The 21,777-nt window shown below is 37.6% G+C and overlaps 1 protein-coding gene across 1 annotated transcript; it reads right to left on the reverse strand.

Moving 5' to 3' along the window:
* Positions 1 to 215: 215 nt before the first annotated feature.
* On the reverse strand, positions 216 to 21,228 carry LOC145782445 (uncharacterized). Its single transcript, XM_082594234.1, has 5 exons — positions 20,984 to 21,228; positions 16,365 to 16,420; positions 6,055 to 6,226; positions 2,854 to 2,960; positions 216 to 1,728 (listed from the first exon to the last, which is right to left on the reverse strand). The coding sequence occupies exons 2-5, from the start codon at positions 16,413 to 16,415 to the stop codon at positions 907 to 909; spliced, it is 1,152 nt and encodes a 383-aa protein (XP_082450360.1). The 5' UTR covers positions 16,416 to 16,420; positions 20,984 to 21,228; the 3' UTR covers positions 216 to 906.
* Between the last annotated feature and the right edge of the window lie 549 nt (positions 21,229 to 21,777).

Genomic DNA, 21,777 nt, shown 5'->3' on the forward strand with positions numbered 1-21,777 from the left:
TTACTGGTCAGGCTTTTAAAGCTTCGAACTAACCCAAGTGTCGCCTTTGTTGCCTCAGCCAGTTGTTGACGTGTTGTTCAAAGCTCTGTCTTGTTTCAACGTAAACATCATTGACAGCAACTTTCTTCGACGGAGTCGTGCGACAACAAGCAAGTCCACACAAGTCATCGTTCATCTTCTCATGTAAGCGTCGAACAAAACGGAATTGAGAAATGTGAAAGAACAAGGTTTACGGGCGGCAAACAAAACGAGATTTCACTGAGGAAGTAAATAAATTTGACTTTTCAAAATCAATAAATTCTCTAAAAACATAAAAACTTGATAAATGTGTTGACCAGTTTTATCAATGTGATGAGGCAGTTACCAAAGGACGGAACCAACTGGAGTAGCATACTTTCGGCTTGGTATCATTGTGACGTCACGACTGTTACCATAAAGAGTAAAGACGATTGTCATGACGACGGTTGCCACGGCGACGGTTACAATGGCGATGGTTGCCATGGTTATGATTATTTCAGCAATAGGCAAGGAACATAAAAAATAAATACATAAACTTTTCTTGCCAGCAAGAAAAGTTTTTAAAGTCGCAGCGTGGCGGGTCTAAATAAACGTTATTGCACAACAACAATGAATTCGTCATAAAGACGACGACAAAAGGCAGTGTCTCAAACAGAATGCTCAGTCTAGATCAAGCACTTTTCATTAAAAAATATGCTGTAATTATCATTTTTGAAATTTTAGATAAATTTATCAAAATTTCAATGTTGGAATTGGATGTGAAAGCATTTTAGTTTTCTTTCATTTATCCGCTCTCTATCAAGCCTCCGTGCTTCCTCTAGTTGTGTCAGCTGCATCCAATGACATTTCCACTTTGCCTTCATAGCAATCAAAACGGTAAATGAGAAATCACGTGATGTTCCCAGCTATACTTTCGAGCGGCAATAAATTATTAATTTTATCTTTTCTCAAACTTTGACTGATTTTCCTTGAATTTAAGTTCTTTCGAGAGCTTATTCGATAAATTTGAAGCATTGAAGGAATAGTTGGAGAGTCTATTGCTTCTCTCAGTGATTGAAAAGTTGAAGGAGGTGATTTACTGTCCGATGATGCTTTCTTCTGTTTGTAACTTTGCAACGGGGTTGAGTGACTTCTCAGTAATTTATTGTGTTTTCTTTTTCTGTGTTGTTTTTTTGTCTTTCTTTCCAGCATTTCTTTATGTTTAATCTTATCACGTAACTTTTCAGGAAGTGACGTATGATATGATGACGTAGTTGCAGAAACGACGTTGACGGAATAGATCAACTTTTTCAGAGCTTGACGTTTCCTTTCCTCAATTTCTTTTTGGATCTCTGGAGGATCTGTTGGAATAATGGGAATATCAAGAACCACTCCAGGATCATCTTGCATCATTCTCGTTTGCTTTGGGAAGTTGGAATTGTCATCCTTGGAATCTGCAAGATAACTCATCCTAATCTTCTTGCGGAAAATAGTCAGGGCTGCCTGTTTGGCTTCGCTTATAAAAGAATTTGATTGGCCATTCATTTGCTGAACAGGACGCTTCAAAAACATGACTTCTGCTTGGCGACTAGAAGTGCGAGACCCACGTTTTGGCCTTCCGTTATGATGGAAAGCCAGGTACCATTTTGCTCGTCGGACGTTTGTGAAAGTGTCGAAATAGTTTTCACCGATTTTTTCTGTGAAGTGGCATCGGCTATTAATCCGTTTAATCTGCAAGCAAGCAAAGCGATTGGTTAGAGTTTGGTTAAATTTGGTGTCTTGACCTTAAATATTTAACCAAAGTCGTTCATTATTGGATTCTGTTTGCTTTTTTAATATAACCTTGATGGACAAGCGAAATATTCTGTTTACAAAAAGATACAAACATCATCCCACGTACAGAGAAATTTTTTTTCACTTCTCTTGGCGAATGTTTCGGCGTCGTCGCCCGCCTGTTGACGAAGACAATTTTTTGTCTCAACAGAGCATCGACTGCAGTCAAAAGAACAAAGCACTGAACGATGATAGCCATGTACAATCGATACGACAACAAGCGTACATTGTGAATTGATGCATTGTCACAACAGAAAGGCGCTTGTTATGTCAAAGATGTGTCTGTTGTGAGGATATAACGTGTCATACTGTCATAGGCATTTAAGTCTGGCTAAGTTGAGGCTTATTTTCAATTCGCCAAAACAAGTCACCGCTGCTGGAGTAAACACATGAATTCTGACATTTTATATGATTCTACGGATTAACAGCGACAACCACGCTTGCTTCTTTAGACAGTGATTGTTGTAATTCATTTTGCATTGAAAGAACTTTGACAGAAGGATTTTTTCGCAGGTTGAAACAATTTATCGACTTTTGGGAAAAACACCAACTAAATATTAATCTATTGTAGTTTATGTGTCGTGCTTCTGTAGCAGATGATCGTTTGTGGAAAACGTACAACTTATTTCACCGGCTCCTTTTCAAATGTTACTGTCATCGCTTTTGTAATCTGCTTTCGCGTGTAGGCTTATAGAGAATAAAGCTATTTCAATACATTCACAACCTATCGTGAACTTTTTGTTTTTTCTTTCAATAAAAAAAGATAAACTCTGGACTCAATTTTTGGTCTCATTTTTGAGGACATGTTGCCACGTTGAATTACAACAAGGTTTATTTTTGAAGGTTAGTTCCATTAAAATATTTTTATGTTTCAAAATTGTTGGAAATGGCCAATTGAAATATCAGACTTTCGATAGCAAATTGATTTAACCTGGGTGGTCCTGTAGAGACTGCGACGCAGTTTTGTAGGAAAATATTGAAAAAGAGCTTGTAGTTCAAAAAGGGTTCAAGCTGTAAACATACCTTCGCTATTAGTCTTCCTTTCTTGCTCATACACAGGTACCTTCCGTTCGCAACACTCCTTATAGTTACACGACTTCCAAAAGATATGGAACTAATTTCCAACCTTGCTGCAAAACAAACATATTCCAATGTCAAAATGTTACGAGGAAGGTAATGGAACACTGACTAGTGATCTATAAGCCTGCCGACAGAAAAAGTGGTACTTTCAATGTATATATCAAAAGTCCTTACTCAACGTTTCTTTAAAACCTTCGTTTTGACTTCACCAATGATTCAAAAGAATGCGTAGTGTGATAAAAATAGTCAAAAAGTAAAGAGTAGCTTGCCGCACTAAATTGGCAAATTTAAGCAGCCTACCGCACTCATATTCGTCAATTTAGTGTAGTACTCGTTGCTCGTTTTTTTTTATATGCTTATAGATTAATAATAGTGATTTTTATTCTTTTATACATCGCAATAAAAATATAATTAATGTGTACTTTTACATAGCGTTGTATCCATCGCAGGCTTGCGTTGCTTTCAGCGATTTACGAAGCAAACAGAATCACTTTCACTTGACCAAACCTAGCACCCTATTGCACCCCACTACGTAGTACTTTGAGAAAGTTCTTATTCAAATAGAAGGTACAAAACAATCACAAATTAGAACGCCAGGAACAATTGCTGTCCGTTCAATCACATTTATGAAGGTTGTCCTATTGATTTGTGATGTCACACACACATTGTTCACTCTTTGTTCAACTACAATTGATGTGACAATGTGTTTTGTTGCCAGTTCACTTGTTGGTGTTTGTTTAAATTTATATTTCTTCCGGGAACGAATCCAAACTACCAACTGCAGCATGCGATATACGGGCACACAAATGAGCGAAAAAAGGCAAAGCATCGATTTACTCTGCAACGAGTCTGAATAGTTTTTGAGTACATGTTGGTAACATGCACCCCATTGCTTTCCAACCCGTTTAGTTCAGTTTGTTTACGACTATCCAAACGAAACTTAAAACTTGCCATAATATAGCAAGAGTCGAAAAAAGATAGAATGGACAAAACACATGCAGCAGGTGATTGACAGCTTGCTTGATTGAATACATGATGGCTCGGTTGTGCTTAACATTGATTTGCATCACTGGAAATCATTTCTTGGGATTTGTCTTCAATCGCCTTCTAAACGCTTTACGTCATCAATCAAACTCGCACGTCATCAAAAACCGTTCACTGACCACTGTGACGTAACAATGTATCAACAACAAATGATTTAAACCTTGAGGCCGAGAACCAAACAAATTTGTGTCGGAAACACGTGGATTGGTTGTTTGGTGTTGCCAGACAATAAGTGATAATGATTATAGTTTGTTCTTCATCGCTCTAAAACTGCTTAGGGGTTTTAAGTAAATTTAATTTTCAATTTTACATCATATGTACGCCTTGGCAACATTATTGATCTACTTAATCCCGCTCTTAGCTCACAAAAGATCACCATCTGAGTCGTGTTTACGACTCGGCCTGGAATCGAACTCAAGATTATCAGAAGCAAAGCCGAAGACCATTTCGCCACTGACTGGTCCAACCAGTGATGGCTTGCACGGTGACATTCCTTTACATGGGGGATGGCTACAAACAATATTGATAGAAATGAAACCAAATCGCGGGTCGTTCAATGCGCATCGATGCTTGAAATGTGAAAGTATGTTGTCTCCTGATGGCACTAACGGGATTACAACAAACTAGAGACCCCTGCCGATGCTAAAGCTACACGCGTCGCTGGGAATTGCGCGTTCAAATAGCTTTGTAGCATAATAGCCACCACACCAAACAAAAGCGAATATTTATATCAAGATCTTCTTATTTCTACGCGTTCAAATATAGACTTCGCACACAATGCTTGTTGCGACATTGCAAAGTTAATTTAGGCAAGAACATAATTTAACAATCGTAAATTACAACAGACCAACCGCACTGTAGGCCTACTTGGAAAAATTATGATATTGGCCAAGTCAGCCTTTATGCTTTACGTGGATGCTTAGCGGCTTTTGTAAATTCAGTTATGATGTCACATTGATTTGAAATCTTTTTGTGGTGCATCCGAAACAGAAAACTATTTTAATACGTGGTTTTTGTCTATTCAACGTATATGAGCGTAGATATGATGTCGAAAATAGGTGATCCAGGTGGCCGAGTGTCCTTGCTCACAATCACTGATTCACTCAATCACTCATAATGACAGTTGTTTGTCAACCTCTTGTAAACATTTGAAATTCATCATTTGCGGGAAATGCAAAACGGTTTGACATCACAAGCTGTAAAATTTGCGCCTGTTTTGCATTGATTCAACGTCTGCAGACATTAAATCAATTCAAAAATGCGGGATTTTTATTACTGGCGTTCCGTTGATATAAGGTTTTCATAGTTATTGTTTACGTTAAAATAACGTATCGGAAATGTAAGAATATGGTTTAGAGAACAGAAATTGTCGTCAATTTAAGACACTGAGTTTAGAAGATAACATCGAGTGCTGCACGTTTCTAAGAATCGCAAGGTTTTAATAAAAACGAAATAACATGCGGAAGGCGCAGAGGTTAGAAGCACATTTATTTCATCTCTTCTACAACGATAATGTCAAACTTTTTACATCAATTCAACGCCTACCGACATTGAATCAATAAAAAAATCTGACTTGTTGTCCTGGTACCGGCTTTGGCGCGAACTAAAATATATATCAAATGTATCAACAGCCAAAGACTCGACAGAAAGATTAGTTTTTAGATCACTCCCTGTTCTGGTGGTAACAGGAGGGAACCCAGAAAGTTATCTTTGGGAAGAGGTAAAAGGTAAAGGTGAGTCCCATACTTGAATCCAAGCATAGGGGGATGAGAAGATAAGGTTTTCATTGTACTAAGCCTTCGGCACTAACGGGAGTAGGGTGGCCAGTTCCTTTTTCTCAACCGCTTTTCCTTTAGCAACTACGCCCACCCAATTTATTACACCCTGGGTAGAGGTGAGCAGTGTTTGTCAACAACCAGCTTAAGCCGGGAGTCGAACCAGGATTGCGTGATTGCAAAGCGAGCGCCTTACCCGCTGCGCTATCTCACCGACCTGGGGAGGAGGATGATTGCTCAAATCTCACCCCTCTAGACTCGCCACTGGATGATTGATGCACTAAAAATGTTCCACGTTACCAAATTAAAGGTTTATCTGACTAACCGTAAATATCTCCGGGTATGCCATTAGCATCGACCCTCTTGCCACGGATTTGAACTCGTTTTCCTGTCGCTTTCGAATAAATTTCATAAACTCTTCTCAGAGAAGTGCTTGTAGTGTCTTGGCCAAGCTTCATTTGCTGAAGGACATGTTTGTGCAGATTGTTCGAACAAGACTATAAGAAAAACAAAAGCCAGTTAACAAACACTGTTAGAAAACGAATCTTATTTAGCAGAAACAAAATTAATCACCAAGAAATTTTAAAACGAAATATACATTTGTTTATTTTAAAGACCTTCCAAATAGATTCGTGGCTGAGCTGTCACACGTAACCTGAAATAAGAAGTATTTTTACAGCTTCAATCTTGCAGTTACATAATTCAAGCCATACACGAGTACAAGCAGTAGTGTTGACAGCGGGAACTTTACTACCGGTCCCGGATGATTTTAAAGGCCGGTAATCTTTATAACGGCATCGGGAACTTAAAAAAACTTTTCATATTCTTTGGGTATAGTGCCTTTTTTTAGAGGTAAAGTAGTTTGTTGAAGGGCCCGAAGATATCGTGAGTACCGGGCCCACATCATCCTTTCAATCATTCCTGGGTAGAAGGGCCGGTTGTTGTGTTATTTTTTGAATGTTAGTATGCAACATATCAATGTCGTCATAGTATGTGATGTACATATGATCAGCTGAGGCACAAAGTTGGAAGAGCTACAGTATATTTTGAAATGCCACCCGCTTTCAAACGTATAGAAAATTGATGGATAAATTTTTTAACAATTTAATTTCGTTTGTCATAATAACACTTTCGCTAGTTGATATAACAACGATGCATATTTAGCTGATTCAGAAAGGTAAACATGCCTTTTTTACATTGTTTTTGCATTGCAAAATGATAATGAAGTATGAAAGGTAACTATCCTTGACTGGGCATGGATGAAGCTTCTATATCCAACGAAGAAGACTTCGTAAAAAGTTCTGTGCACGGCCTACTAGAACTAGCACTGGTTCTGTTCGAGAACTTTTCTAGTAGGCCGTGTTCTGTGTTTCTATTTTTTTGCTACTTATTATCAGATCCACCACTTATTCTATGTGAATAACCATAAGTTGATTCCAAACCATCGATTTTTAGCAAAAACATTCATAAACGTTCATCTGCAATTTGCCACTTGCTTGTAGGAGCTAGGTATCTGGATTAAATTCTTCTCATATTTTCCCGAGTGCTTTATCGCATTTTCAACAAGATATTTGAGAAAACACGAAGAAATCTAATACACTGAAGCGGCTATGAGACATAAAATGTGCTGAGATTTTTCTCACACGAAGCAGGTTGTCTGCTTCTACTTCGCTCTAGCGAATTGTAAGTTGCATGTGACCATGGCAGCCGGCTTGATGATATCATGATAACGCAACAATTAGTCTTTTGTGGGTAACATAGCGTTGTAATGGTTTTGTCACAATACGTCTCCAGTGCCAAGTGGATATTTGAGAGTCATGGTCGACTGAGTGGGTAAAACAAGCCTTAAATATTTTAACTTGTAATTAATCACCAGAGTCTCAGCGATGACTCCCATTACAATTATTTCAAAACATTTTTATGCTATTTTTAGTTCTTCTCAAATTTACTTTAAAAAAGACAAATAAGTTTATTTTGTTGCATCTTTGACGCGGCTTGTATTATTCACAGTTTTTATCATACAAACGAGGGTATCACCACTACCCCCAGGAAGGTTTACGATATTGACATTATTTGGACTAAATTGCTGTTTTAGTGATATCTAAGAAAATTGTCATTTTCTTTATTTGTGTGAAACAGGATTATTCAGAGTTCATGGGAGGTAAAAAAATTATCATTATCAATATGCTTATTTCAAAATAAAAATAAATGCCTTCAAAAAATTATCATATTTTGCTCTCTCTGCATCTAATGAAGCCACGTGTGGCGGCTCTGTACCTTGTGTGACGCAGAAAGTTTACAATTAGTTGTAAGTGGTGTTATACCAGTGTAACTAAAATTATTTCAAAAAGGGCACTTACAGCTTAATATTTTTAAAACAATTCTTAAAGTTGAAAATGATTTCTACATGGTTTCCAATGAAATTCACAGACGTTGAATTAACATAAAAAGAGATTAATTTGGCTGCTGGATGGTGACATGCTTCAAGATTGGATTTTTTCCGTTTATTTTTGACTACTGGACCTACGTCTAGATCCAGTAAAAACAAAAGAAAACTAACACCCACCAAAAGTAGGCACTCTGACACCGAACACCTTGCACCGGCTGATGTTGGCAGTTTGCTTGCTGCCAAATCTGTATGCCAATGATTTTTTAGAAAAATGTTTATCACCCACTTAAAGCGAGCTAACCCTACTTGAAACCAACCCCAAATTAGAATGCTTGTAAACTTGACCTGTATTAACCTCTAGTGCAGCCAGAAGAACCATGTTCCCGCGAAATCGCGGTCAGAAACAATCAAGTTATTAAATTATTTCAAAATATGTTGTTAAAAATTTGAAAATGATTAGATTGCTTATCGTTGTGACGTGGTTACGTTTGATAATTGAACTCATTGGCGTAGTAGTTAAAAACGGCATTTCGAAGTAACAATCATCCCCAGATATGCAACTGCATGCGTTTAATTTAATCTCATAACGATAAAGCTGAATAGCGTAAGGAAGACAAAGGTATTTTTTTAATGCTGGCTTTTCAACAAATCAACGCAAATTTTTCTAGACCAGTTGAAAAATACAAATTTTCTCCAATTTTCGAGGAAGCAAGTGAACTGTAAAGTGGTGCATTGAAATGAACTAGTTGGATTCCTTCAATTAAAACATAAATCATTCATCAAGTATGTTCGACACCAATAGTCCTGTATAGCGGCCTCGCTTTTGATGCATAGCCGATAAAAATACCTGACGCTGAGGGAGTCAATCTCCTCAGCATCTTCAATTATTGCTTCTGTTTAAAGGAAATGTTGATATGTTGAAAATATATTTGTTGATATGCAGGAAGCAGCAGAGGGCATTGAGAGAAAGAGATCACTGAGGGTCTGCAGAACATTATCCTTCAACTAAAATGTTAGCGGAAAATTATTTAACAAATAACAAGATTTTTATCGTAAACTCTGTCTCTAAATTAAATAAGATGAAACAATTCTTGACTTGTTGACTGCTGCTGGAAAAGTGGACCTCAATCTTCTCTCTTGGCCTTGCAATCTCAATTGTAGCCAATTTGTTCTTATCGCCAAATCTCCCAAGCCACTTGGGGCTTTTATCTGCTCAAGAGTTGGTTAGTAGCCATGACAGCAACCGTTTAAATGGCTTCGACATGTACAACAAGCCGATTACATCGACGCGCGCTTTCTGCGTCAAATAGGTGAACCTCTGTCGTGATCCCACGCGCAAAATCCGTCATCTTCACATCCATTCAACGTTTTTAAACTTAAAATCAGTGTAAAAAGAACGGATTTTGCTTACTTGGATATCGCTAATGATGAATTTTGTCAGTGACTATAGACGAGGAATCGCGACGTAGGCTAATATGTGTCGTGGTCTGCATCGGAAACTAAAATGTAATTTAAGTTTGGCTTGTCTGCAAATTTTTAGGTGTGATTACAAAAGTTTAAACTATTAGGTTACTATCATAAGTTACTACCACTGTAAATTTGCCGAACACGAAAAGAGAAATGTGTCATAACAATATAAAGTCGTCATGACTTTCACCTTCGCTTTGATCGTCAGAATCTACAAAACAAAACCACAAATGTGTGAATGTTCATCACACAAATTTTAATTGCCCAAAACGCCATATTTCCTGCATCTGAATTATTTATGTCGATATGCTGGGACTGGCGTTTTCAAGTGCAACGTCATATATGACGTCATAACATCATAGTGACACCATGTTTGTTCCAACTACGTAAGCAAAAAATTGTGTAAGATGTAGAAATAAGTTAGATGTGAGTCTGGATAAACATGGAGACAGATTTGATTTGTGAAAATTATTCAGTAAGAAATTAAGTAACTTAGTAAAACTAGCCCAAACAGCAAATCAACAGTTTTTTTACATTGATTCAACGTCTGCAGATGTTGAATCAATGAAGTAACAGTTGGTTTGCTGTCTGAGATACTTTGATACAAAGTCAAACGAAGGAATTGTATGTAGAAATGAAATTTTGGTCCTCACGATTGTTATTTTAAACACCACTGGCAATACTAGAAATCGCATAGCCACTCCATGATGAATGGCGTGTGCGCTGTCCATGGCAAGCTTAACACATCTCATTCGGCAATTCAATAGAGAGTAAAGGAAAGACTGGAAAGAGCTAATAAAGTAGATAAATTGCATTCTATACACTCTTAGAATCTCTTATGGGGAGTAATAACAGTAATTCTTGGACTAAATGTTCATCCCAGGCCGTCGGTGTTTTGTTCAAGCAAGGCAATTGAAGTGAATAGAGAGTCCATGCATGGAACCTTTTAGAGTTTGTGCTTTAGTTTGTTTTTATCCATCAAAGTCAGGCAAAAAGCGCCACTGCATTATCATAAACTAACTTGGTTTAGTTGGTCGCTTTTGAATCTTTATCCTCTGACTGACAAGTGACAAAGCCTTGATTGGTTAATTCTTGGTAGTTTCACATATTATAGAGGCTTTTGACGCAGGCCGGTTACCGAAATTGGCAGAGCAAAGTTTCCGATTATTGAAGTGTTGTTGCCGTGGAATTATTCCATACATTAGGTTCCACTGAATGGAAAGCAGTCATGAAATGCGTTGCTCAAGCGCATACCCCGAGAACCGAACCAGCGCCGCGTGATTTTGAGTCGAGCGCTTAACGACTGAGTCAACAAATCCTTCAGACAAAAATATGAACAAGTATGCTGCAATAGTGCATTTGGTTGCATTCCCAGACCTCAAATGAACCGCTTTTTACATTGATTGAAAGTCTGCAAACGTTCAATCAATATAAAAAACGGTTGATTTGCTGTCTAGGTTAGGACAGCATGAAGCAGAAATGCATAAAGCAGAAATTGAGCGAGGCAAAACGTGTTTGTATTCTACAGCATGAGTTTTCTCGTCTTTTGTAAAGCAGTTAACGTGGTGCGCAAATGTCTTGGTGAAGAAAATGTGATTTTATTTTGAGAGTCAACATCTTCGAGCAATCAACTTGTTGCTTTTGTTGTCACTCACGTTTTATGACGTCACACACGCGCAATGATGTGGAACGAACGCAGTTACCCGTGAAATTGAGTTGAGAAAATACGAAAAGGAAATCGTGATGTAATATCGTTCACATCTCTAGTGAAGTTCGCGAAAACTTATTTCTTTACATTGATTTCACGGTATTGCTTTATCGCAAGTAGCAATGCATGCTATGCTGACATTGCTTTTACGTTAAAAATGCCTCAAAGGCTTCGGATTTTCTGTTCACTGAAGTGAAAGAAATATATTGGCTAGTCTGTGGCATGAATTAGTGGTGTGATATTGATGAGCCTAGCCCAGTAGCGTAGCCAGGAATTGTGAAAGGGGGGGGGGGGGGGGTTTGACGGCGTTTTCGCCAAAAGCGACACCCAGCGGCGGGGGGTCTGGGGGACCTCCCCCAGAAAATTTTGAAAAATTACTTTGAATTGGGTGCATTCTGAGAGCATTTTCAACAAAAATGTGGGTATAAATATTCCGGTAAAATGGTGCTGTCCGGTGGCATGGCAAAAGGATAAGATCATGTTTTCTTGGGCATTTTTCGAAAATAAAGCTAAGTTTCTATGTTTTCTTGTTGCTAATTCTTGACTGAGTTACTTGAATGTTTGATATCATTGGCAAAACTCGCTTTTTTAATGCAGTTTCGTTTAAAATTAGGCAAACTTTGTTTTAGAGACATAGAGACTGAAAGCATCATTCTCAATATCATGACGTCACATTCGTGCCAAAGGGGGGGGGGGGGGTTGTAACCCCCAAAACCCCCCCTTGGCTACGCCACTGGCCTAGCCTCATGGGCAAAACACGTGTCTATCGCTGTCGATTCTTAGTACCTACACTCGTCTGCCAAGAAACAGAAATACACAAATATGAGGAACAAATAAACGGAAAACATTTAGTAGAATGGGTCACGCAGCAAACATACAATCTGCTATTGTATGAACCATCTGCTTGTCCGCCAAACAAGCACAGCTGCTGCTTTCGGCTCGTTCTTTTTGCTGTGTATTTTTCATCAATTTGTTTGGCGTGTTTTATTTCCATGTCAATCCCATGTGATCTGCTCTCATCCAAGTCAAGTTTCTTTTTCATGTCTGAAGTTCAGTGCTTTATAGTTGAAAGTATTACATGCACTTTTAAAAAATATTGTAAAAATTAAAATTCTATTTCCCATAAGTTTTTTAAATGTTTTTTGAAATGTATCTGAAACTTGTTTTTATGTTTACATCAAGCCCTATTTACAATATTTTGAGATTGAGTTTTTATTTTTAAAATAACTAGCCATAATTATTATCTGTGTTATATCCATATGTCGTTCAAGGCTATGTTTGTAAAATACGTTCAAATATTATTTAGAAGTAATTATTCTCGCATTCTATAGGGCGCGACCATTTTGAAACAGAAAAGGGGAAAGATATTGGGGGTCGCATATTCTAACCATTGCCTTGAGGTTACCATGGTGACGCGATTTGATTGTTTACGTTTTATTTGCAGCTTTTAATTACTTTATTAGCTCGCATCGAAAAACATCATTCCAGCCACAATATGATATTTCAGTATATTATTAGACATAAAAATTGGCAAAATCTAAAAACTTGCTTCTTTAAGAAGTGATTTGCTATTTGCAAAGCAGTTCATATCAATTCATTCTATCTGGTACATCTGTGTCAGGCACAGCCGCTACTGCCATTATGCCTTAAGTACACAGAAAACGCGCAAACTACAAACTTGCCACGACATCAGAACTTACAAGTTGCTATCATTTGATAATTGTGACGTCATATGTTTATGTTTTAGCGGAGTTTTGAGTAGTCTGCTACATGACAAAATTCTATTAAAACAAAAATTTTGACATCAAAAATGCTTTATGAGGGGCTAGTTGCTTGAAAGTTTGCTTTCGACTTTGATCTAATAGTTAGAGATCTGAAATGATATTTCAATGCAATTTTCTGTATTTATTTTTCAATTCAATACCCAAAAACACTTAAAAGATGAATTTTGAAATGGCAAGCAAAGCAATTACAAAAATAACTGAGCTTCAAAACTGACAGCATTTCGGTAAAATTTAATATCGGCATAACGATCGATTGGTTTGCTCTGTTTCTCCAACCAGTTTCCGCATAACACGACTTTGATATTACGTCACAAGAAAAGTGAAGTGCAGTGTTATTGGGTTAGCACTTAGCACAAACCTTATTCTGTTATTTCTATTTTGACTTCACGAAATTTATAAAAAGGTTAATTTTTCCACAGGTTATTATGCCATCATAACGTTAGCCTACGATTTGCGTTCGTAAAAAGTGGGACATTTTGAAGAAGCATTTACGTTTTCTTTAAAAATTTACAGTCAATTTTTCGATTTAATTGACCTTTTCATTACTAGCCTCGAACAAATTTTGTATGTTTCATTGTGACGTAACTGTAGAAAACATCTATCGATCGTTCCATGTTGTTCCAACGCTAGGTGCGCTGATTTCGTCTGAAACTTTTACGAGCAAAGGAAGGACTGGCAGTAATAATCTTGCTTGAATTATTCCATCACATCAACACAGAAAATCAAAAGGCGTCGCTTTGAAAGATGCTGGGAAGTGCGACGTCACAATAACATAGAAGTGTCAAGGTATTGTTGCGTGTTCTTGTGTCAAATGTGGACAAAGATTTCAAAAATTCGTTTCAAAAACGCATTCTGGAAATGTGATGTAGTTCCGCAGCAAGAAGGAAATCCTACTCCAAAATTTAACTGTTTGGAATGCGTTGTCATCGTCAGCCTGAAGGAAACTTAATTCTCCGAACTAACTCTGCAGATTGCTCGATTTGTAAATTGTTAAAAGCTTGGAGGAATTTACGTCGAAAAGCTGTTGCATAGATCCAATCGCGCATGGCGTTTGTATCGTAATTGCGCAATTTTTGACTTGTTGTTCAACAGTTGATGAATGAACAATGGTTTGTTAACAAGGCTTTTCAACTGATGATTGCCATTTATCGACAACAGCCGGTGATGATAATGATGATGATGATGATGAGTCTTTATGGACATTATCAGAACTGACCAACTAACTTTACTAAATTATTGCAAAACTCTTTCAGTCATAAAAGTAGCGAGGCAATATACACAACTCTGATGCAAGGCTGTTCTAGAAGCAAGTCAACTGTGATATTGTGACGCAACAAAGCAGACCCCATCAGTCACTCAATATCTCAGGCGAGAAAGTGATTGATTTTGCTGTGGAAATATTTTGAACAATATAGATAACATTGTTTGTGAAACACGTTATTCTCAAATAAGTTATTTGAGTTGTTGACATTGTTGTTGTTGATATTGTTGTTGTTGACACTGTTAATGTTGACATTGTTGTTGTTGACATTGTTGTTTTTGTAATTGTTGTTGTTGAAATAGTTGATGTTTTATTGTTTTCATTGTTGATGTTTTATTGTTGACATTGTTGATGTTTTATTGTTGACATTGTTGATGTTTTATTGTTGACATTGGGGGTGCTGAAGTTGTTGATGAAAAGTTAGAAAAGTGAGTTTTAAGTTTCAGTGCTCAAATGATAAATCAAAATTGTGCACAAACAGTTCAAAAATTAAAAAATATTTTCCAGGTATGTTATAGCAGACGAAGCCAAGTCACTTAATCAGACTTAACATTTTTAAGTTTATTATAGTAACATTTACATAACAAAAAACTACATTGAAACAAATTTCGAAAGTTTTCGACATCACAGGATGTCTTCTCCAGAAATAACATCATTAATTTTATTTATATCTAAACAAAATACAATGGTTAAATATTAAATTTATCAACAGGAAAAAACAAAAACTGCACTGCAATAACTAAAAACCCTGATGAAGTTACTTGGCTTCGTGTGCCCATGGTTCGACAAGACAAACTCTCTACCGAAGCTCTATGTTTTAGTAGAGGAAAGTGTACAAATGTTTAGAACACAAACGCCCGTATAATTAGAAAAACAAGTTTTTATCAGTATAAATCATATACAGTAGAATTCGCCTATAACGGCTTCGTTTATAACGTCAATTCGCCTATTACGTCACATTTCGCTCGGTCCCGGCAGAATTCCTATCTTTTACGTACATTGTAGTTCGGCTACAACAGCATCGCCTATAACGTCAATTCGCATATAACAGCAGCCTTTATTGGTCCCCAGACGTCTTTTGTTCGTTTATAACGTCACTTCAAGCCATCACCTTCACCACGAACGGTCAGTCTTTTAATCCAGTTAGCGCTGCTGCTTGCAAAATGTCTTCCCTTTATTTTGCTACGTCGTTCGGAGCAAGGACTTTAATTAACTGAATTAACTTTTTGCCCGCGTGAAAACTATCACGTGTAAAAAGCAGCTCTACACTCTACAGCTGACCTTTAAACTCAAAGCAACAGTTGTACGTTCAGTAACTGTATAAACTATGTAACGAGCTGTAGGCCTATTGCGCAAATTTCCTGTACCTTTCGCTGTAGGTTATTTTTTTTAAACAATTTCTTTGTTTACTGTATTTTCTGCGTGACTTTTGTCAGTTTGGTGGTACACAGTAAACCTGACTGGATTATACACCTCTTTTTTTAATCAAAAGACAGTTTTGGAATAGTTTGCGGTAGTTCGTCTATAACGTCAATTCGGCTATAACGTCAGTTTTTGCAATCCCCTAGAGGTGCCGTGAAAGGCGAATTCTACTGTAAATATAAGTTCGTAAATTTATTGCCTTAAATAAACGCTTCAAAACCTAAACTGCTTCCATCTTCAGTGCTACAAAAGAAACAGTTTAGTTTTCTAAACGTGACTTCATTCGCTGCATTGTAGACCTTATTATCTTTTACTGAGACTGACCAATCATTTCAACTACTATGCAGCGAAATTGATGAATGGGTTATTATTACGAGTACCATCTAAAATGAGACAAATCTGTTATAAAAGTCTAAATCAAATCACAAATCATCACAAATGCTAATACCTTCTGAGTTTGCTTGAAACTAATTTTACAATTGTTTAATTTTGTGACATGTCAAGGCAATGTTGAACTGGTTAATTCCCTGTAAGTTTCCCAGCAAAGATGCAATGTCTGAACTTATTCATACTGCAAGAGATGACGTGCATGCATTCAACTCACCGCTGTTGTGACGTATACAATTAGAACCAATGTCTTCAATAATTGCTTCATTGTTTCTGCAAACAATTAATTTTTAAATTATTGTTTTGTTTGCTTCATTTTCGTCAAGCAACTGTGCTTGTTTTTGTTACAAAGTTCAAACCATCAATGCAGAATTTAGCTAATATAACAAAATTGAGTATTGAGTTTGATAGATTCATAAAACTTAAATCTTGAAAAAAATTAACAAGAATACATATACCATACACTCAATCCGTTTAATGAGGCAGCTTTAAAAAAATTGCTTAATCCAACCAAAGATTGATTCTATATGTGAACCCAGTCAGGGGCTGACAATATCTACTGTAAAGCTTTTGTTTTGGCTTAATCTTGGAAAAATAGTTTCAGAATGTGCTGATATCTTAGTTGGGTCGCCCTCCGTCACATAATAGGGACCCAGAATGGCTGCAGCTTGGTCAGCAAGTCACAATTTAACTTTCCTAATCTACTTTTTTAATACGTTGCTCTAGCCTCACCCAAAAAAAATGTTGACATTAAATCAGCTTCGAATGCAATTCGAAACATCTCCCTTCAGGATTCAATCTGGGCAGTGGCCGTCCGCCTCAATATACCCACACAGCAAATCAACCGTTTTTTACATTGATTCAACGTCTACAGACGTTGATGTAAAACAATTTGATTTACTGTCTGGGTATGTATTTCATCTGCGCTGCAATAGTTATTTCTTGTGATTGTGCTTGGCTTCACAGTGGTTTGATCGAGCATGCTATATGTGGGAAGTCATGATTATTTTGCGATTGCAAAACGTTGGTTAACGTTTGAACAAAATCTACCTTTTTTATTGGAAGCCATTAGTGGGTTTTGTTCAAGCTAAAAAATCATAAACTGCTTCGATTAAATAATTTCAAACCGTCTTTTACGGAATATAAAGTTATTACGCAATCGCTGCAGACACACCATGTATCCCATAAATTTATCAACTACGTTTCTTTTTAACAGGCACATTTATTTCGTCATAATCGGCACAAGCGCTCGATCAAATAGATAAATATCTTTTTTCGGCCACGCCAAATTTATTTCTTTGTCTATAAATAAACTTTAAGTCTTTATCACATGCACGAATTAAACCACCGCGGTTTTGCTGCATCTTTCTGTAGGTTTTGTTTCCGTATCTATTTCTCCTTTCAGCTAAAAGACAAATTAAACTGAATATTGTTTGAGTTAAGGAAAATAAAAAGCATCCACGCAGCAGTGAAATGCCCGTTTTTATTAACGCTTGAAATGCACCAAACCCACTCCACTGCTGAGTGCCAAGCAGGAATGAAATTTAGTGCCATTTTCAAAGGTCTTTGGTATGACCCGACAGGGTATCGAACCCATGCCTACCAGCTCGAAGGCGGACACTCAAACCACTAAGCCACCGAGCTGGTAGTTTGTGATGGTTCCACGCGATCTATGATCGAATAAAACTTGCATCTGCAAGATCGTTTCCGTTCCGCCTTGAAGCAATCAGAAGGTAGCGGATTAGAGGAAAGCAACAGAAAAGGTAAGCTACCTTTTCCCAGGGATGCGCTGCCGATAAACAAAAAGTTTGTGAGAAATACTTTATTTAGGTGCTGTACAAATTAACAGCAAACTGAGTTGAATGAAGAAAATTGACACTTTTAATTATTGTGATGCGTTGAAGGTTTGGCTGAATGGAGATTGCTTGGATTTGAACTTGCAAACAATGAAAGCAGTGATTTGTGTGTCCGTGTCATTTATTTGTGACGCAACAAACCAGAAACACATTGTTGCACATCGGACCCCACTGGCCGGAAGCCAAAGCCTCGGGCCAAATAAACATAATATCCCTGCGAAATGTGGACGGAATGATCGACATTGGGGTCGAACTTCTCGATTATGAGACTCGCGTTTTATTCTGCGATCGATTATGACGTCACAGGTGAGCGTGTGTTCGCGGGTCACTTGCCCCATGGAGTGTCTGGTTGACGCAATGCGTGGATAGTTGACCTCACGCACCCACTTGCGACTAATTGGTTACGGCCAAGCCAACTTGTACCTCGGGAGGCTGCTTCGGCGTGACGGATCGGATCTAGGGACTAGTAGATGACGTCCAAAATAACGTTTTGTTTTTAGTGATTGTATTGTCGTCAGAGCACGAAGAAAAACCTCCTTCACCCTTAAACCGGTGAAAAGTCTAAAAAAATAACTTGGTTGTGTCTGCTCTTATCATTGAATTCCTGGTGAATCTTCTCACCGCGCTGTCGTTCTGTTCTAAGTTTTGTTTGTCTCGAGCTTCGTCCGCTCTAATGAACGTTTTCTAAAAAAATCGATTGTCCTGTTTATATAAACACAATGTGTTAAATACTTTGTTGCTAACGATTTGGTAAATGCAGGGCCTCAATGTTCCGATTTGAAGGGGGTCAGCACTACTTGATAGTCTCTCTGATTGTTCATGTCACGTTTTGTTCGTGTAAAAACTTTAAAGGTTTTATTATTTGTAACAGAAGCTACTAATCAGGTGAAGAGAAGTAAATTTACTTAACAATCCAAATTGTTTATTTCATAATCAAACAATGCAACGATCGTTTTCATTGTAATGATGTATACAATTCACATGGGTGGCTTGCCACTTTGAATCATCATAAAGCATTTCAACCTGAGCAGCCAAAAAAGAACCATCGAGTCAGCTGCTCCCTCAACAAAGTAGGCTACTATACATAAAAAACGCTTTCCTCAACAAAAAATGAGACAGTCCCTTCTTGCTATTTACCTGTATTCTTTGGGGTTTGTAGGCAAGAGTATTTGCCGCAACTTTTTTAGATTAATTAATTAAACTACCATTCAACGTTTTATAGGCAGAGAAAACTTTTTCTCAAACCGTAGAAAATTTCATTATCAGATCATGAAATTTTCTACGGTTTGAGAAAAAGTTTTCTCTGCCTATAAAACGTTGAATGGTAGTTTAATTAATTATTTCTGAAAGTTCCTTGGTTTCATATTATCTGAATTTTTTAGATTAGTGGCTTCAGTGCCAAATACCAAATAATCACATCGCGGGTGTTGACGATTGACTGCGTTGTGGTGACCAAAAGCTGTTTGTCGTCATGACAAACTTAACCGAAAGTTGTAGATTTTTGCTTTTTGTGATAGAGGATTCAAATGTGCGTTTATTTTGTGAAAAACTCGATCTGTTTGTGCAGGAACCACATTTTACAAACGGAAGTTTCTTTTTCATCTTCAATTTATTGGGCTGATCATATCAAAAGTTTGCGAGTCAAAAGCGTTAAAAAATCATGCGGCTTTTTTAGGTTAAAAATTTGATTTGTGTCGATAACTTAAAACATTTTCCCCAACCACAGGAATTTAATTTTCTGTGGAAAACACAAGAAGCAGCTCACATCATTGTTTTCAGAGTGCAAATCAGTCCTTTTTTTACTGATTAAACGTCTATACACGTAAAAAGAACAAATTTTCTGACTGGGTTGGCACAAGCTTAGAAGGGACCACTCACTGGACTAACGAGCCAGCCAATGTTTTGACGAGTAATGGCCACAACATAGACATATCCACTGAAGCAGTAAATGTTCCAGAGAATTTACTGACGTTCATATACAAGAAAAAACTAAGTTTGTGATTATAATGGACGCGAGATGCGGTGGCGGTACAATGAAGGTGAACAAGTGAATGGCTGAAACCGGTCTCGATCAAAGTCTTGGCGGCACTTGGTGACTTCCATAGATTGTTAATAATCGTCAATAATGATTTACCGCGAATTTTCAAGCCAGAGCTGTTCATCGCTGTGGGTTTTGACATTCTGTAGCCTTTGTTTCATGCTACGGAAATTGAAGTGCGACGTAATTTTGATCAAGGTGGCTCACTATTTCAAGGCTGCTGATGGAAAGTTTTCAAACACAACTGCCCACATTCGGGTCGAATACGCGGTGTGTCTCACAACTCCATTATGACGACTATCTTTATATGCACATAATTAAAAATTTGTTGATGACATATTATTTATTCTTGATCTAACTTAAGCTTGGTCGTATGAACGTTTAGGCTACAGTCATTCTCTCAAAACAAACACGGATACCTACAAAGTTAAATTGCTTCTAGCGGCGCTTACGCATTAGTGTATTAAAATAATACATTCTCTGAGTCATGCTTTCATGAAGGAAAATGTTTTTATAAACGGCGGTGATTTATCTTTCAAGAAAATAAAAACCAGTGCAAAAACTGGCAGTTTTGCTGGCGGAACCCGACTTGGATTTAAAGTAATTCACTCGTTGCATACTCGGCTGAAACACAACTAATAATTTCTGTATTCAATAACACACGCTTCCTGTTTGCTGGGCACACATGCTTCTGTATAAACGTCATAAAACACTGCAAAAAAACTTTTGCCTATTGCGTGATAAAACTGGACGCTGAAAATAATTTTGTTGGTTTCGTTTTAAACTATTTGCAGCTTTTGATTGAACTGTTTTAAAATTCGTTTTCCGCCCCTGTAGATGGTTTAGTGTAGCCTAAGTGGTAGGGCCTACTCTGAAAAGAAAGTTAACTCAAAAGAATGAAAGAAAAATTTTCTTAGTTTATGAGGAAACAATTAAACTTACTCCTCTGTTGTCGTCGTTTCTCTGTGACGCAATAAATAATAATCCAGATGTCAGCCTACAGCTTTGCAACTTTTCCAACCTTTCGTTTTAATTCCCTTATCTTTGCAACAATGCTGGAGTAGCTCTGGTAGCTTTGAACTAAAAAATTCTACTTTCGACTTTTCTCGAAACGATCGGCCACAGTGAATAGTTTCAACTGATATCGGAGCTGTTGCTTGAGGCTGTTCTCGATTTTGAGTCTCGATGTCGTTGTCTCTACGTCTCCACTACAGATCGTTCTCAGCCATTGCTCATGTGGTTGGAACGAATTGTCGCAGCAAACATGATCGTGCGAAAAACGCGACAATGATTTCGAGGCTACGAATAGAGTTCACGGCAACATCGCGCGGGTCGGATGAATAAACGTCACTATGAAAAAAAGATTTGCATCGAACGGCGCGAAGTTGTTTCCAGATCAAAGCGGTGGCTTATCCAGAGGCACTTGGCCAAGATCCTCCCAAATACGAAAAAAAACGGGCATTTTTTTAGTTTCGTCAAAATGTTCTTTTTCATTAAATTACATGAAACCAACCGATGTCATCAGTGACGTTGACAGGGAGGTCCAGGGGGTACTTTTGGCCCCGGAATGATTTTGGGGGCTCGAAACCTTGCCAAAGGATTCGGAACCTGGTAGACCTTCCCTCGTATTATTTAAATATAGCGCGTTTTTCAATACGTGTTTTTCAACAATATGTTGAGTTATGAGGGTGGGGATCTCATTGGTGCAGGGCCCAAATTATCCTCTCAACGGCTCT

This window comes from Aplidium turbinatum, chromosome 13, assembly GCF_918807975.1.
Source record: "Aplidium turbinatum chromosome 13, kaAplTurb1.1, whole genome shotgun sequence".
In the NCBI taxonomy this organism is placed as follows: domain Eukaryota; kingdom Metazoa; phylum Chordata; class Ascidiacea; order Aplousobranchia; family Polyclinidae; genus Aplidium; species Aplidium turbinatum.

Coding starts and splice junctions, on each gene's coding strand:
- LOC145782445 (XM_082594234.1), bottom strand. CDS start 16,415: ATGAAGCAATTATTGAAGACATTGGTTCTAATTGTATACGTCACAACA. Junction 6,227..16,364: donor TTGTATACGTCACAACAGCG/GTGAGTTGAATG, acceptor TTTTTCTTATAG/TCTTGTTCGAACAATCTGCA. Junction 1,729..2,853: donor AAGGAAGACTAATAGCGAAG/GTATGTTTACAG, acceptor GCTTGCTTGCAG/ATTAAACGGATTAATAGCCG.